General features: G+C 40.9%; 1 protein-coding gene across 1 annotated transcript; it reads left to right on the forward strand.

The window, feature by feature from the left end:
• The first annotated feature begins 534 nt into the window (after positions 1-534).
• On the forward strand, positions 535-14,774 carry LOC121541298 (pinopsin-like). Its single transcript, XM_045207985.1, has 4 exons — positions 535-947; positions 2,133-2,461; positions 13,469-13,702; positions 13,839-14,774. The coding sequence occupies exons 1-4, from the start codon at positions 566-568 to the stop codon at positions 14,016-14,018; spliced, it is 1,125 nt and encodes a 374-aa protein (XP_045063920.1). The 5' UTR covers positions 535-565; the 3' UTR covers positions 14,019-14,774.
• Positions 14,775-18,050: the final 3,276 nt, after the last annotated feature.

Consider the following 18,050-nt stretch of genomic DNA (forward strand, 5'->3'; position numbering starts at 1 on the left):
CAAGTGTTTGGCTGCGGTCAATTCTGACCTTTATACGGTCAATTCTGACCCTTTGCCCAATTAATGGCAAAAGAGCTGATCTGATTGGTCAAAATACTAATTAGTGGGAAACTATCATAATTGGGCTGCCTGTGTCAACGCAGCCATTGTGTAACGTCAGTGTGCTTTGTATTCATTGAATAGAGACTGATGTGGGTGCTTATCTAATTACATTAGTATATTAGCCATAGTCTACCGTTGTTGGCTAATTCAACTATTTTAGTGTTTCGCCGACTACCTCATCGCGTACAACATTCAATTAAAACTAAGAAAACTCCCAGTGGGAATGTGAGATAAATAAAGAGTTGGCGTTGAGCAGTCTGGGGCCGATTCGTCGATCGATAGCCTACTCTTCGGGAAGTGTATAACTAGAGCTGCAAGCGAGAGCAGTGGAAACTATAATCTGCAGGCGAGTCTTATCTTTCTTGCACTGACCAACGTGTGAGCGAGAGCTAAGGTCCAGAACAATCTCCCCCCGCCCCTTGAAATGTGTCATCCAGCGCCACCGACTCCGCAAGGCGCTACCATGGTTGTTGTTGAGAGCGGCAACTTCAATTTCAGCACCGAGGACAGCTCCGGGACGAACCCCAGCGCGAATGACAGTGTCTGTGACTCTCTTATGAACAGGGAGAAGTCCGAGCTCAGCAGGACAGGGCACACAGTGGTTGCAGTATTCCTCGGTGTCATTTTACTATTAGGATTCTTCTGCAATTTCTTCGTCCTTCTCCTCTTCGCGCGGTTTCAGGTGCTGAGGACACCCATCAACCTCATCCTGCTCAATATAAGCGTGAGCGACATGCTGGTGTGTATCTTTGGAACTCCCTTCAGTTTTGCCGCGAGCCTCTACGGCAGATGGCTCATCGGAGACCAAGGGTGCAAATGGTACGGTTTCGCCAACTCGCTTTTCGGTGAGTTGACTTGATAACCTATACGCTTCCTATCCTTTTCATAATGGTAAAGTTTTAGAGAGACTGAAAACCGAGGAAGAAACTTGCATGTCATCTCATGTTTCAACAGGTCCCCTCGCGCCATGCTCTCCATCCTGTGTGAGAGATACATACCACATGTATCCTAGTCTTGAATTAACAGTAAATAAGCAAATAACACTTTTGATCTCTGATTCTCGCTACACAGTCAGTTTTGACTGGTAAAGAGACACATTTTGAGTCAAACTTTCAAGTCAAACCAGTGTTTCTTGATGACTGTTAGTATTTTATTCTTATGTAAGCTTTCACTGTATCTTGTCCCCTGCTCAACAATATACAAACTGACACCTTGGTTAAGATGTCTGCTGACCAATAGAATATATCTTATCTATGAGCTGGATTTTTTTCCACAGCAGAAATTATACAAATTGCCCTCTTGTACATGGTATGCTCTGCATGCCTTTCATATATCAAGAGAGGTAGCCTGCTTGTCTAGGACTTAGATTGCGGAAAAAAGGCTGACATCTGGAGACAGAGTGTAATCTATATTATAGGTTCTAACTGCAAGGGTATGCGTTATGGATTACAATGTGGAAACTTTTGCTTCCTCTGTCTTCCCTCACCCAGTATCTGTGCATTAGGGATGTCTACGATGAGTATGACGTGTTTCCTCTCTAACGGCCAGGAAGCTCTGACTCAAACTTCCATTAGACAGCTCTGCAAGCGTTATAATGTCAAAATATGTTAGTTCCTTAGCGAAACTCCATATTTGGTGAGTAACTATCTTCATTTACTCCCGTTATGGCCTGTATGTTGTTCCAGAAAAGGTCTAAATAAAAATGTACAAGCAACCGAAAAAATGCCTCTTCGGCACCTCCGATGTCATTACTGTCACGCACAGGTCGGAAGTCTACACCAGCTCAATACGTTGGAGGTGCTGAAGAGGCATTTCTTTAGTTTGCTTGAAAAAATAATATTTAGACCTTTTTTGGAAGTACATACCGGCCGTAACGGGAGTAAATGAAGATATTTGGTGAGTAACAAACTTATTTTGACTTTATTACACTTGCGGAGCTTTCTGAACGTTAGAGAGGAGACACTTCATACTCATCTTAGACATCTCTAACGCACAGACACTGGGGCACCTCCACCCATTTCTCTGTGCAGGCATTGTTTCTCGAGTATCCCTGGCCGTCCTGTCCTACGAGCGCTACTCCACGATGGTGCCTTACATGAAGGCTGACCCGGCTGACTACAAGAAGGCCTGGCTGGCCATCGCAGGCTCCTGGCTCTACTCCTTGGTTTGGACGGTGCCACCTTTCTTTGGCTGGAGCAGCTACGGTCCCGAGGGCCCAGGCACCATATGCTCAGTGCAGTGGCACCAGCGCTCTTCTGGGAACATCTCCTATGTCACCTGCCTCTTCATCTTCTGCCTCCTACTTCCCCTGCTGCTCATGATCATCTGCTATGGAAAGATCCTCTTTGTCATCCGTGGGGTGAGTCCGTGTCATTGGTCAATCCTAAACCGATTGTGTATTGATGGTGAGTATTTTGATGACAATGGTGGGCATGCTTGTACATGAAGATGGTGACAATGATGATTTACATTTTAGTCATTTAGCAGACGCTCTTATCCAGAGCGACTTACAGTTAGTGAGTGCATTCATTATTTTTTTATTTTTCATACTGGCCCCCCTTGGGAATCGAACCCACAACCCTGGCGTTGCAAACGCCATGCTCTACCAACTGAGCTACATCCCTGCCGGCCATTCCCTCCCCTACCCTGGACGACGCTGGGCCAATTGTGCGCCGCCCCATGGGTCTCCCGGTCGCGGCCGGCTACGACAGAGCCTGGATTCGAACCAGGATCTCTAGTGGCACAGCTAGCACTGCGATGCAGTGCCTTAGACCACTGCGCCACTCACTCATGTCAAGGTTGATTATGTCTCTCGGCTGTCTTTCACACAAAGGAAGTGAATGATGTGCTGAAGGCTTTTTGTATTGCCTTGTTGCCCTGAGTAAACATCTTCTTCCCTCTCTGATGGAAGCATCAGTCTCTCTTAAAGCATCTTTCACCTCCCTCCACATAGAGCCATGACCCTGTTCTAGACCACTCCCAACAGACTGCTCAGATCCTAATATGTGTTTTGGTAATAACAAAAAGGAGGATAAACTATGGTGAAATATGCAAGACAGAGACAATAATTGAAAAAGCAGGAAGTGGAAATGTCACGATGTTTGTCCTAAATCTGTGACATGTACAGCAGACCTTAGCTAAAGATATTGGCAAGAAAATGCCCTCCTTAGGAAATCCTTAACACCACATTCAACCCAGTGAAACCATGTATCATGTTGAGACAGCTGTGACATTCCAGTGGGCCACCATCATTCATGCTAAGTTCTGCCAGCATGAAGGTCTGCAGTCACTCTAAAGGTGAGGCAGGTTGGCTAGTCCACCTTGCCACTAGTGCAATAGTGGGACATACAGTATACCCACATTGTCTGTATTATGCCCTAACATAAACTGATAACTCTTTATTCACTCTCCTTTCATTCAGATAGATATTCCCTGTGGTCATTTAGGAACACATTTCCTGAGTGTTGGGCCACAAATGCATGCCCTGGGTATGATTTTGAGCATCAGTTTTTCCATGCTTATTATACACTGTAGACCTACTGTGGTTTTATGCATTAGATTAGGCGGTCTTCAACACAGCTTTACTTTCTCTGCAAATCAGAAGGACTCTATAATGACCGCATGACTGCACTGTAAGTGGCTGACACAAAAAGTTTGAATAACAACAATAGTCTACAGTACATAAGGTTGTTGATTTCCCCCCTGTTGTATTTGATTTCCTTTAACAGGTGTCAAGGCTTGTTCCACTCCAGTGACATAGACTGACCGGGGGCAACTCAATATTAGGAAGGTGTTCCTAATGATTGGTATACTCCGTGTACATCCATCAACAGCAAGTAATCTCCACCCCACTATTCTAATCATTACTTACAGTTTAACATACGGAGAGCACTATTAGTTACATACAGTATGTGAAATTAGTCATGGATTACATGGGAATACTTGTGCAAAAACATTACAGGTCATGATATCATCATTTCTAAAGTGGGTAAACATAACACGTGTAGACTTCAAGGAGTAGACCAATGGTTGTTTGGTTTTTCTGTTACCAAGGGGACTGATGCACATCTAGGAATCAACGTCTTACAGATGTAGAATCTTAATTTCAGCCAGTTTGCTACAGCAGGAAAATAATCCTGCAGCAACAGGAAATGTGAATTATTACGTGGATTATAATGAATAGACATTTTTTGTAGGGGTTGATACATTTTTAGTTAGGACAAATCAAGTCTGAAATGTTAAAGTGGAAATCACAAACTTTAGAAGCCTTTTTAAACCTTGAATACACTACTAGTTTGCATTTCCTGCTGTGCAGGAACATTCTCAGCAACAAAGGAGTGATCAAATTAAGATCCTACATCTGTATGTCAGTAGGCTATTCCATGGGGTTTGGCCACCACCCGCTAGCCATCATTAACCCTGGCCTCTAGCATGTTTTTATGTGTAAAGCTCACACCCTATGACTGCCTGTGTAATGGCTGTATGTTTCCCCTGCATAAACATTAAATATGCATGTTTTATGTGTTCATTCCCTGATATACCGAAATCATGAGGCGGCCTTCAGACTGCTGTTGTTATAAAACTAAACCTGACCACCGAGAATGGTAGTGATCTTCTCTAGATGATAGTGATGCGTTTAATTTCTCCAATCAAACCCCCATCCAGTCAGTGTAAGTAACTTGAATAAAATGGTCCTCTGAGTCTGTAGCTCAGTTGGTAGAGCGTTGCACTTGCAACGCCAGGACAGTGGGTTGATTCCTGGAGCTATATACAGTCGTGGTCAAACGTTTTTAGAATGACACAAATACAAATTTTCACAAAGTCTGCTGCCTCAGTTTTGATGATGTCAATTTGCCATGAAAATGAACTTAATCCCCCAAAAACATTTCCACTGCATTTCAGCCCTGCCACAAAAGGACCAGCTGCCATCATGTCAGTGATTCTCTCGTTAACACCGGTGAGAGTGTTGACTAGGACAAGGCTGGAGATCACTCTGTCATGCTGATTGAGTTAGAATAACAGACTGGAAGCTTTAAAAGGAGGGTGGTGCTTGAAATCATTGTTCTTCCTCTGTTAACCATGGTTACCTGCAAGGAAACACGTGCCGTCATCATTGCTTTGCACAAAAAGGGCTTCACAGGCAAGGATATTGCTGCTAGTAAGATTGCACCTAAATCAACCATTTTTTGGATCATCAAGAACTTCAAGGAGAGAGGTTCAATTGTTGTGAAGAAGGAGTCAGGGCGCCCAAGAAAGTCCAGCAAGCGCCAGGACTGTCTCCTAAAGTTGATCGGGGCACCACCAGTGCAGAGCTTGCTCAGGAATGGCAGCAGGCAGGTGTGAGTGCATCTGCACGCACAGTGAGGCAAAGACTTTTGGAGGATGGCCTGGTGTCAAGGAGGACAACAAAGAAGCCACTTCTCTTCAGGAAAAACATCATGGACAGACTGATATTCTGCAAAAGGTACAGGGATTGGACTGCTGAGGACTAGGGTAAAGTCATTTAATAGGCATATACATTACTCTTACTGAATTTCCACGTGGGCGAGGATATTGGAAATTTAATCAAAGCCTATTAGATGATACTTTATTTATAATTAGAACAAAGGAATTTATAAATGACTTTTTCCAACATAACATAGGTACAGCGAATCCCCTTATTGTATGGGACACCTTTAAATGTGCCTTTAGAGGCCATGCAATTCAGTACTCATCTCGAAAACAAAAGCAATTTAGGTCAGAAGAGTTTATACTAAGAAAGGAAATAGAAAGTCTAACAGAACAGATAGATGGCAATAAAAACTGTAACATAGAGGCTCAGAATAAATTAGAGGAAAAACAAAAAGAAATGGAGAAACTTATTCAAGAAAGATCAAGTGTAATATATTATAAAAATAAAGCAAACTGGATGGAATATGGGGAAAAATGCACAAAATTATTTTTATCTTCAACATAGGAATGCTACCAAAAAGAACTTAATGAAACTGGTTACAATTGACGGTGTCACCCATAATTCACCAAATGATATTTTGAAGGAAGAAACAAAGTACTTTAAGCATATGTTTTCTTTTCAGTCGCCTCCATCTCCTCTAACTGAAGCTAATTGTAGAGATTTTTTTTCTATTGATAATGTCAAATTAACAGCCACACAGAAAGACTCATGTGAAGGTGAAATTACAGAGGAGGAACTTCTGGATGCAATTAAAGACTTTAAGTCTGGGAAAACTCCAGGGTTGGATGGCATACCAGTCGAGGTATACCAAACCTTTTTTGATATACTAAGAGGACCGTTATTAGCATGTTTTAACCACTCCTATGTAAATGGTAGATTATCTGACACTCAAGAAGAAGGTCTGATCTCATTATTACTGAAACAGGATACAAGTGGAAAATATAAAGATCCAGTCCATTTACAAAATTGGAGGCCCCTTACACTTCAGTGTTGTGATGCAAAAATCCTAGCAAAATGTATAGCGCATAGAATTAAAAATGTATTGTCTGATATTATTCATTCTAATCAGACAGGTTTTTTACATGGAAGATACATTGGAGATAATATAAGGCAAGTATTGGAAACAATAGAACACTATGGAAAATATGGGAAACCAGGCCTGCTATTCATAGCAGACTTCGAAAAGGCATTTGATAAAGTTCGACTGGGGTTTATATATAAATGCCTGGAGCATTTCAATTTTGGAGAATCTCTTATAAAATGGGTCAAAATCATGTATAGTAACCCTAGGTGTAAAATAGTAAATAATGGCTATTTCTCCGAAAGTTTTAAACTGTCAAGAGGAGTGAAACAAGGTTGTCCACTATCGGCATATCTATTTATTGTGGCCATCGAGATGTTAGCTATTAAAATTAGATCCAATAATAATATCAGAGGATTAGAAATACAGGGCTTAAAAACAAAGGTGTCATTGTACGCTGATGATTCATGTTTTCTTTTAAATCCACAACTAGAATCCCTCCACAGCCTCATAGAGGATCTAGATACATTTTCTAACCTCTCTGGATTATAACCAAATTATGACAAATGTACTATATTACGTATTGGATCACTAAAAAATAAAATGTTTACATTACCATGTAGTTTACCAATAAAATGGTCTGATGGTGATGTGGATATACTCGGAATACATATCCCAAAGGAAATAAATGATCTCACTTCAATACATTTTAATAGAAAGTTAGCAAAAATAGATAAGATCTTACTACCATGGAAAGGAAAATACCTGTCAATTTGTGGAAAAATCACCCTGATTAACTCTTTTGTATTATCCCAGTTTACCTATTTGCTTATGGTCTTGCCTATGCCTAGCGAACAGTTTTTTAAATTATATGAGAAAAAAATATAAAATTTTATTTGGAACAGCAAGCCAGACAAAATTAAAATGGCATATTTATATAATGAATATGAATTCGGAGGACAGAAATGATTAAATATTAAAGCATTAGACCTATCACTAAACGCTTCAGTCATACAAAAGTTATACTTAAATCCGAACTGGTTCTCAAGCAAATTAGTAAGATTGTCTCACCCAATGTTCAAGAAAGGCCTTTTTCCCTTTATTCAGATTACAACAACTCATTTGCAGTTATTTGAAAAGGAAATAATCTCCCAAATATCACTATTTCTAAAACAAGCCATAGAAAGTTGGTTGCAATTTCAAATTAATCCTCCAGAAACGACGGAACAAATAATGCAACAAATATTGTGGTTAAATTCAAATATACTAATTGACAAAAAACCTTTTTATTTTTTGACAGAATGTTTCAAAAGGTATAATCTTCGTAAATGATATCATCGGTAGGACTGGTGGAGTTATGTCGCACATGCAGCTAACAAAAACATATGGAAATGTCTGCTCTACCCAAAATTACAACCAAATAATTGCAGCCTTACCGCAAAAGTGGAAGAGGAAAGTGGAAGGGGGAGAAAGTAAGGAATTTGTCTGTCGGCCTTGCATTAAAGAACATAATTGGTTAAGGAAAACTGTGATAAATAAAAAAGTATATCAGTTTCACTTAAGGACCAAAGGATTGACAGCCGTCCCATATAGATTGCAAAATAGTTGGGAAGAGATCTTTGACGTACTGATCCCATGGCATAGTGTTTATGAACTGACACGCAAAACGACACCGGATTCAAAAATTAGAATCTTTCAATTTAAATTATTATATAAAATTCTTGCTACCAATAGAATGTTATTTATATGGGGGATACAATCTTCCCAGCTCTGCAGATTTTGCTGTGAAGAGACAGAATCATTAGATCATTTGTTTTGGTTCTGTCCATTTGTAGCTTGTTTTTGGACTCAGGTCCAGGAATGGCTAAAGGATTGCAATATTTACCTGGAGCTAACCTTGCAGATAGCATTACTGGGTGATCTGAAAAGTCATAGTCAATCAATCAATAATATAATAATACTTTTAGCAAAAATGTTTATCTTTAATTCACAATCTGTAGAAGCAATGAGAATAGAAAGGTTCAGAACTTTTGTAAAACATCACAGTATGGTTGAAATATATATGGCAAATAGAAATCCTATATGGATGGTGTTAAGAGATGGGAGGTATTGAATAGAGTTTAAGGATGGGACTAATAACAAATAACAACAAATAATAACAGAGATAGCTAATAATGTAAGCATACTGTGTCCATAATAAGTATATAGGTTGTATGTTGGGAGCTTTTGGGAAAGAGCACAGTTAGAAAGATATGGCATATACAGTGGGGAGAACAAGTATTTGATACACTGCCGATTTTGCAGGTTTTCCTACTTACAAAGCATGTAGAGGTCTGTAAGTTTTATCATAGGTACACTTGAACTGTGAGAGACGGAATCTAAAACAAAAATCCAGAAAATCACATTGTATGATTTTTAAGTAATTAATTTGCATTTTATTGCATGACATAAGTATTTGATCACCTACCAACCAGTAAGAATTCCGGCTCTCACAGACCTGTTAGTTTTTCTTTAAGAAGCCCTCCTGTTCTCCACTCATTACCTGTATTAACTGCACCTGTTTGAACTTGTTACCTGTATAAAAGACACCTGTCCACACACTCAATCAAACAGACTCCAACCTCTCCACAATGGCCAAGGACATCAGGGATAAAATTGTAGACCTGCACAAGGCTGGGATGGGCTACAGGACAATAGGTAAGCAGCTTGGTGAGAAGGCAACAACTGTTGGCGCAATTATTAGAAAATGGAAGAAGTTCAAGATGATGGTCAATCACCCTCGGTCTGGGGCTCCATGCAAGATCTCACCTCGTGGGGCATCAATGATTACATTTTTTACATTTTTAGTCATTTAGCAGACGCTCTTATCCAGAGCGACTTACAGGAGCAATTAGGGTTAAGTGCCTTGTTTAAGGGCACATCGACAGATTTTTCACCTAGTCGGCTCGGGGATTAGAACCAGCGACCTTTCGGTTACTGGCACAACGCTCTTACCCACTAAGCTACCTGCCGCCCCAATGATCATGAGGAAGGTGAGGGATCAGCCCAGAACTACACGGCAGGACCTGGTCAATGACCTGAAGAGAGCTGGGACCACAGTCTCAAAGAAAACCATCAGTAACACACTACGCCGTCATGGATTAAAATCCTGCAGCGCACACAAGGTCCCCCTGCTCAAGCCAGCGCATGTCCAGGCCCGTCTGAAGTTTGCCAATGACCATCTGGATGATCCAGAGGAGGAATGGGAGAAGGTCATGTGGTCTGATGAGACAAAAATAGAGCTTTTTGGTCTAAACTCCACTCGCCGTGTTTGGAGGAAGAAGAAGGATGAGTACAACCCAAGAACACCATCCCAACCGTGAATTCTTTGGGGATGCTTTTCTGCGAAGGGGACAGGACGACTGCACCGTATTGAGGGGAGGAAGGATGGGGCCATGTATCGTGAGATCTTGGCCAACAACCTCCTTCCCTCAGTAAGAGCATTGAAGATGGGTCGTGGCTGGGTCTTCCAGCATGACAACGACCTGAAACACACAGCCAGGGCAACTAAGGAGTGGCTCCGTAAGAAGCATCTCAAGGTCCTGGAGTGGCCTAGCCAGTCTCCAGACCTGAACCCAATAAAAAATCTTTGGAGGGAGCTGAAAGGCTGTATTGCCCAGCGACAGCCCCGAAACCTGAAGGATCTGGAGAAGGTCTGTATGGAGGAGTGGGCCAAAATCCCTGCTGCAGTGTGTGCAAACCTGGTCAAGACCTACAGGAAACGTATGATCTCTGTAATTGCAAACAAAGGTTTCTGTACCAAATATTAAGTTCTGCTTTTCTGATGTATCAAATACTTATGTCATGCAATAAAATGCAAATTAATTACTTAAAAATCATACAATGTGATTTTCTGGATTTTTGTTTTAGATTCCGGCTCTCACAGTTGAAGTGTACCTATGATAAAAATTACAGACCTCTACATGCTTTGTAAGTAGGAAAACCTGCAAAATCGGCAGTGTATCAAATAGTTGTTCTCCCCACTGTAGAAGCAAACCGAATGGACATCATGAAAATGATCGGAGAGGTTGAGAGTAGAAGAAGTTCAGGAGCAAAAAAAATAAATAAATATATATATATATATCCATAAGGTGTAGATAGTAAGTATAGACCGGAAGTAGAGGCTTGGGCATTGTTGTTCACTTATTTACTCCAAGTAGGGAAAGGATGGCGGGGTTGAAAAGTAATAAAGGGGAGTATGTATATATAAAAAACATGGGGGATTGGAAGTGATGCAGACAATTACATTGATAGAAGATACAATCTATCTGCAATATTAAGCTGATCCACCCCCCCCAAAAAAAAATTTAATAATAATAATAATAATAATAATATTACAATAAAAAATATATAAAAATACATTAAAGTCATTTTCTCAGAATCCCCTTTCCGATTGTTTGGGGCATCCGGAAAACACCTTGTCCGGAGAAGACAAGGTGAGCGCTACCATCAGTCCTGTGTCATGCCAACAGTAAAGCATCCTGAGACCATTCATGTGTGGGGTTGCTTTTCAGCCAAGGGAGTGGGCTCACTCACAATTTTGCCTAAGAACACAGCCATGAATAAAGAATGGTACCAACACATCCTCCGAGAGCAACTTCTCCCAACCATCCAAGAACAGTTTGGTGACGACCAATGCCTTTTCCAGCATGATGGAGCACCTTGACATACAGTGGGGGAAAAAAGTATTTAGTCAGCCACCAATTGTGCAAGTTCTCCCACTTAAAAAGATGAGAGAGGCCTGTAATTTTCATCATAGGTACACGTCAACTATGACAGACAAATTGAGCATATTTTTTCCAGAAAATCACATTGTAGGATTTTTTAATGAATTTATTTGCAAATTATGGTGGAAAATAAGTATTTGGTCACCTACAAACAAGCAAGATTTCTGGCTCTCACAGACCTGTAACTTCTTCTTTAAGAGGCTCCTCTGTCCTCCACTCGTTACCTGTATTAATGGCACCTGTTTGAACTTGTTATCAGTATAAAAGACACTTGTCCACAACCTCAAACAGTCACACTCCAAACTCCACTATGGCCAAGACCAAAGAGCTGTCAAAGGACACAAGAAACAAAATTGTAGACCTGCACCAGGCTGGGAAGACTGAATCTGCAATAGGTAAGCAGCTTGGTTTAAAGAAATCAACTGTGGGAGCAATTATTAGGAAATGGAAGACATACAAGACCACTGATAATCTCCCTCGATCTGGGGCTCCACGCAAGATCTCACCCCGTGGGGTCAAAATGATTACAAGAACGGTGAGCAAAAATCCCAGAACCACACGGGGGGACCTAGTGAATGACCTGCAGAGAGCTGGGACCAAAGTAACAAAGCCTACCATCAGTAACACACTACGCCGCCAGGGACTCAAATCCTGCAGTGCCAGACGTGTCCCCCTGCTTAAGCCAGTACATGTCCAGGCCCGTCTGAAGTTTGCTAGAGTGCATTTGGATGATCCAGAAGAGGATTGGGAGAATGTCATATGGTCAGATGAAACCAAAATAGAACTTTTTGGTAAAAACTCAACTCGTCGTGTTTGGAGGACAAAGAATGCCGAGTTGCATCCAAAGAACACCATACCTACTGTGAAGCATGGGGGTGGAAACATCATGCTTTGGGGCTGTTTTTCTGCAAAGGGACCAGGACGACTGATCCGTGTAAAGGAAAGAATTAATGGGGCCATGTATCGTGAGATTTTGAGTGAAAACCTCCTTCCATCAGCAAGGGCATTGAAGATGAAACGTGGCTGGGTCTTTCAGCATGACAATGATCCCAAACACACCGCCCGGGCAACGAAGGAGTGGCTTCGTAAGAAGCATTTCAAGGTCCTGGAGTGGCCTAGCCAGTCTCCAGATCTCAACCCCATAGAAAATCTTTGGAGGGAGTTGAAAGTCCGTGTTGCCCAGCGACAGCCCCAAAACATCACTGCTCTAGAGGAGATCTGCATGGAGGAATGGGCCAAAATACCAGCAACAGTGTGTGAAAACCTTGTGAAGACTTACAGAAAACGTTTGACCTGTGTCATTGCCAACAAAGGGTATATAACAAAGTATTGAGAAACTTTTGTTATTGACCAAATACTTATTTTCCACCATAATCTGCAAATAAATACATTAAAAATCCTACAATGTGATTTTCTGGAGAAAAAAATTCTCATTTTGTCTGTCATAGTTGACGTGTACCTATGATGAAAATTACAGGCCTCTCTCATCTTTTTAAGTGGGAGAACTTGCACAATTGGTGGCTGACTAAATACTTTTTTCCCCCACTGTAAGGCAAAAGTGATAACTAAGTGTCTCGGCGAACAAAACATCGACATTTTGGGTCCATGGCCAGGACACTCCCCAGACCTTAATCCCATTGAGAACTTGTGGTCGATCCTCAAGAGGCGGGTGGACAAACAAAAACCCACAAATTCTGACAAACTCCAAGCATTGATTATGCAAGAATGGGCTGCCATCAGTCAGGATGTGGCCCAGAAGTTAATTGACAGCATGCCAGGGCGGATTGCAGAGGTCTTGAAAAAGAAGGGTCAACACTGCAAATATTGACTCTTTGCATAAACTTAATGTAATTGTCAATAAAAGCCTTTGACACTTATGGAATGCTTGTAATTATACTTCAGTATACCATAGTAACATCTGACAAAAATATCTCATAACACTGAAGCAGCGAACTTTGTGAAGACCAACACTTGTCATTCTCAAAACTTTTGACCACGACTGTACAATGTATGCAACTGAAAGTTGCTTTGGATAAAAGTGTCTGCTAAATGGCTTTTATTATTATTCTTGTTATATAATATAAATCATACAGTATAATAATATAAGTAATAGTCATATCTCCTCAGGTAGCCAAAATCAACCAGTTGGCTGCACATCGGCGGGAGATCCATGTGTTGGTGATGGTTGTCACCATGGTGTCCTGCTACCTGCTCTGCTGGATGCCCTACGGGGTGATAGCTCTGCTAGCTACTTTTGGTCAGGATGGCCTTGTCAGCCCCACAACAAGCATCGTCCCCTCCATCCTTGCCAAAAGTAGCACTTTTCTCAACCCTATCATATATATGCTGTTAAACAACCAGGTAACAGCCTGCCAATGACACACGTCAAAGGCCATTGTTCTTACTTGTCGGTGATTTGATGATGAAATTGAAACCTTTACGTCAGTGTTCCATTATCACACAAGATGCATTGCATTGATGATGTCATGTGTTACAGTTTTACAGGTGCTTCCTGGCCTTTGTGAGCTGCGGGTCAGATCATCTGGCAGCCACACCCAATGCACCCTGCCCAGCAGCCGAGTCACTAGCCCTAACGGCAACTCCCCTTGCCCATGAGGAGCCTGACACATCCCCTGGTACATGCAAGCCCCTGGACAGTAGTGGGACCCCACTCTAGGTCTCAGCAGAGAGAGAAATTGGTCCTGGTTGTGCACTACCACCCCTGAGGAGCTGACGTATTTTGGGCCTACTCCACTGCTCACAGGAGCCAAGACACATGGTGCCCACACTGCAAAATGATATGATAGAGGTTATCAAGGCTGCTGTGAAATGAAGGTACCAAACTATCTCTATTTTCATTAGATTAGGTATTATTTGTCAACTGGATGTGTAAATGTCATTTAAAGTTGCCATCATACTGTATATGTAGCTAAGTTGCAGCAACCTTTTCCTTCACCCTGTGGCTGAATGTGGCCTGTTCGGCCACAAGATGGCAGCCTGCTTTAACATGGCCAATATAGATAACACGTTCATCTTTCTTAGTTATCCCAGCCCCTTGTACCAACCAGATGTAAGATCTCCTGTATATCATTGATAGAAATATAATTATATTTCTATGATATAATCTGTGTATCAAGCAGTCTGTGAATTGATGTCTGCAGAACTTGACTGCCGTTTTTCCAATGTGAATTCTGTGACAAAAGCCCATTCATCATGATGGGTTCTCTCTTTCATAAGTTACTATAAATCTGATGCCTTTTTTGTGTATGCATGTTCAAACACAGTAACATTCACAATGCTCCCGATATTTATGTTGAAAATCACCATTATTTTACAAGATGATTGTCACATTATTAGGAGGCTCTAATGACTTTGACATTAGGTTATCATTGATTTAGTGATCTGTTCAATAAAGATATTTTACAAAGTAAAAGGGAAGTTTCAGTATTATATTGACCACCACCCTGCTGAAAGGCTGCTTGATGCATCTCCTCTTCACCACTAGATGGCACCAGATGGCCATGTACACTGAACAAAAATATAAATTTCAAAGATTTTACTGTTACTGTTCATATAAGGAAACCAGTCAATATAAATAAATGCATTAGGCCCTAATCTATTAATGTTCATGACTGGGCAGGTGTGCAGCCATGGGTGGGCCTGGGAGAGCATAGGCCTACCCACTTGGGAGCCAGGGCCCAGCCAATCAGAATGAGTTTTTTTTGCCACAAAAGGGCTTTATTACAGACAGAAATACTCCTCAAATTTGTGGGATATTTTATTTCAGCTCATGGAACATGGGATCAATACCTTTACATGTTGCATTTATATTTTTGTTCAATATATATATTTTGAGAGTTGGGCCAATGCGGTTTCTGCATTATGATGCATTTACATGACTCTTCAACATTCTTTGGCAGCCATGTTAGCTCCCCGATAACATTACATGGGGAATATTTTATTTTTTAAATACTATAAAATAGAATGTCTAGAATGAGCATTATGATACATTTACTTGACACTACAATATTCTACGGCAGCCATGTTAGCTCTCCATTAACATTACATGTGATGTATTTAAACAATTCTATATAACTGAATGACTAGAATTAGAACAATAGAAAATGTTCTAAAAGTTGGCCTAACTCTCTATATGTGGCTCTGAAATAAAAAACATGTATGCACTAACTAACTCGCTCTGGATAAGAGCGTCTGCTAAATGACTAAAATGTAAATGGTTGGCACCATTAGCCCCACTTGGCTTTTTTCTCTTCAATGAACCACACCTCACAAATATAACCCAGTGGGAGGTCACTAGAGTTAAGCCATATGTGATTCATGTCTCCGCCCACTTTTTAGTTGAAAGTCCTGTGAAGTTGAGTCTTCCTCTGCTTTCTGCATACAGTTATTGTAAGAGGGGCTGTCCGTAACGACCTAAATGTAAAGATAAGAAAGTGGACAAAAAATAAGGACCAAAGCAAATGTCTGTAGAGGGAGGGGAGGGGACCAAAAAGTAGAAGGAGAGAGTCATGAATGGGGCCATGCTCTGAGCCCAGCAGGTGGTCAGGGGTAGATGTGTACCCTACTGGGCAAGAGGCTTGGTCTGGCACTGAGAGGAGAGACTGCTGAAAAATAAGATTAAAGTAATGAATGGGAGTAGACGCGCATTCATGAATGCACGCACAGCGCACACACATACATATACACACAGAAAAAAGGACTTTGACTGGAATCAGACAAGTGGAGAGACAGATTTTTGCTAATAAACAGCTAATGATGAGCTTTAATATTCTACAAATAGTTTCTGTTTCGTCTCTCTTCCGATAATCTACTAAAGGTCAACTGACTATAAACGGTTTTGTGAACACTAGGTACCTTCTAACTTCCCTCCTCTCCTAATCAACCCCAACTGTAGGTGGAATTCATGTTTGTTCAGCAGTTTCTCCTCTCCCAAATTGTCCAAAGATTAATTTTTGTTCAGCTTAGTGAGTATGTGGGATGAGAGATCAACAAGTAGAAGGTCTTAATCTCTGACAGGTTAGGCTCCTCCTCCCCTGGCTGTTCCCATGGCTGTAGGGCAGGCCCCCCCTCCTGCTGGGCCCTGATCCCAGACAGGCCAGAACCTCAGCAGGGGCACAATTACTGCAGGCTCCAGCCTGTCACCACCACCACCACGGCTGATGGCTCCGCTCATATGGCAGGAGTGTCCTCAGAAGAGTGCCATGGAGGGCAAAGAGGATGATTATGGTGAAGAGGAAGGTGGAGAACAGGGAAGATGAAGATTATGGGGCATTTTGGAGAATAAAAAAAAATCTCTGTTAAATCTGTGGCAACCATGATTACTCAGTTGCTTGTGAAATTGGTGTGATATTACTGAGGGGAGTACTTCATATTCGTGAGGGCGTCTACCGATAAGCAGGGCTAGAACCGACAAGAAGTCAGTTGACATTGGTACCGCCAGGCTATCCGTAGAAAACAACACAGGACCAGACTCTCACAAAGATGACACAGACACTTGCGTGACAAAGGGCCGTTGGAAACTGCTTATGGGTTGATCCTCTTAGAACGTGCTTCCAGCTAAGCCAGCAGATATAGACTAATAGAGCTGAAGGGTAGGCCGAAAAGGTAGGTAGTGTTGTGTGCCCGTTCATGGCCAACAGTAAAATAAAGACCTGCAAAAGATAATATATGAATGGTGCAGTGCATGGGTTTAAATATAGGTTCTCTCTGATACCATGCTTATCATCAGAAGGCATTCTGTTAACCCTCAAGCTACCGACTGGGGTCATTTTGACCCCAGAGGCATATTTTTTTAAATCATAGCCCAAAGGTGGTTTATTCAATTCTTCTAATTGTTCATGATTTTGTCAATCAACTTGTTCTTAACTAATCTAAATCATTGTTTAGTGTTTCTATATCAATATGAACTGTATCAAAAAAAATCCCTTAATTCCGCCTGTGTAATATGATACATTATATTACCTTTATTCTTTTTTACATTTACATTTTAGTCATTTAGCAGATGCTCTTATCCAGAGCAATTTACAGTTAATGAGTGCATAATTTTTTTTTTTCTTACTGATTATTTTAATCTAGGTTTCTATGGAGACAAAATTACTAGTTATCCATACCACCAGAGGGTAGAGGGGGACCTGTATCAGTGATTTTGACCAGATAGACAGATCACCTGCAGAGATAAAGCGCCCCATGTACTCGCCTAAGATTGTACTTTTCTATACCACGTATCTTATGACTGTGTACAAAACAAAAATGACCTTATTTCCGTGCCTATAAATATCTGCCAATGGTATACAATGATATTTGATGTGACTTAAAATATTTGGGCAGGTTTTTTGAAGCATGTTGCCATTGCGCATACCCCTCTGATTGTTTCACTATAAATAAAGAAAACTAAGCCATATTTTTGGTCAATGTCTCTCAGAATCACTTTTTGAAGTGAATTGAATCACTTTTTGTCAATAAAATTAAGTATATTTCAAGTAGGCAGTCGTTTTTACCACAAGAATATGACAAAATGTATATTTACTTCAAAATTCTGAAAACTTAAATGATATAATCAAATTATGGTCAATTAGCATCTTAGCACTAACGTGGATTGTACTTTGGGAAAAAGCTGCACATTATATGAAAGAAACATTTATATTTTTGTTTGACAGAATTAGCAAATGAATGGTAATTTTGCTAAAAT

This window comes from Coregonus clupeaformis, chromosome 27 (genome assembly GCF_020615455.1).
Source record: "Coregonus clupeaformis isolate EN_2021a chromosome 27, ASM2061545v1, whole genome shotgun sequence".
NCBI classification, from domain to species: domain Eukaryota; kingdom Metazoa; phylum Chordata; class Actinopteri; order Salmoniformes; family Salmonidae; genus Coregonus; species Coregonus clupeaformis.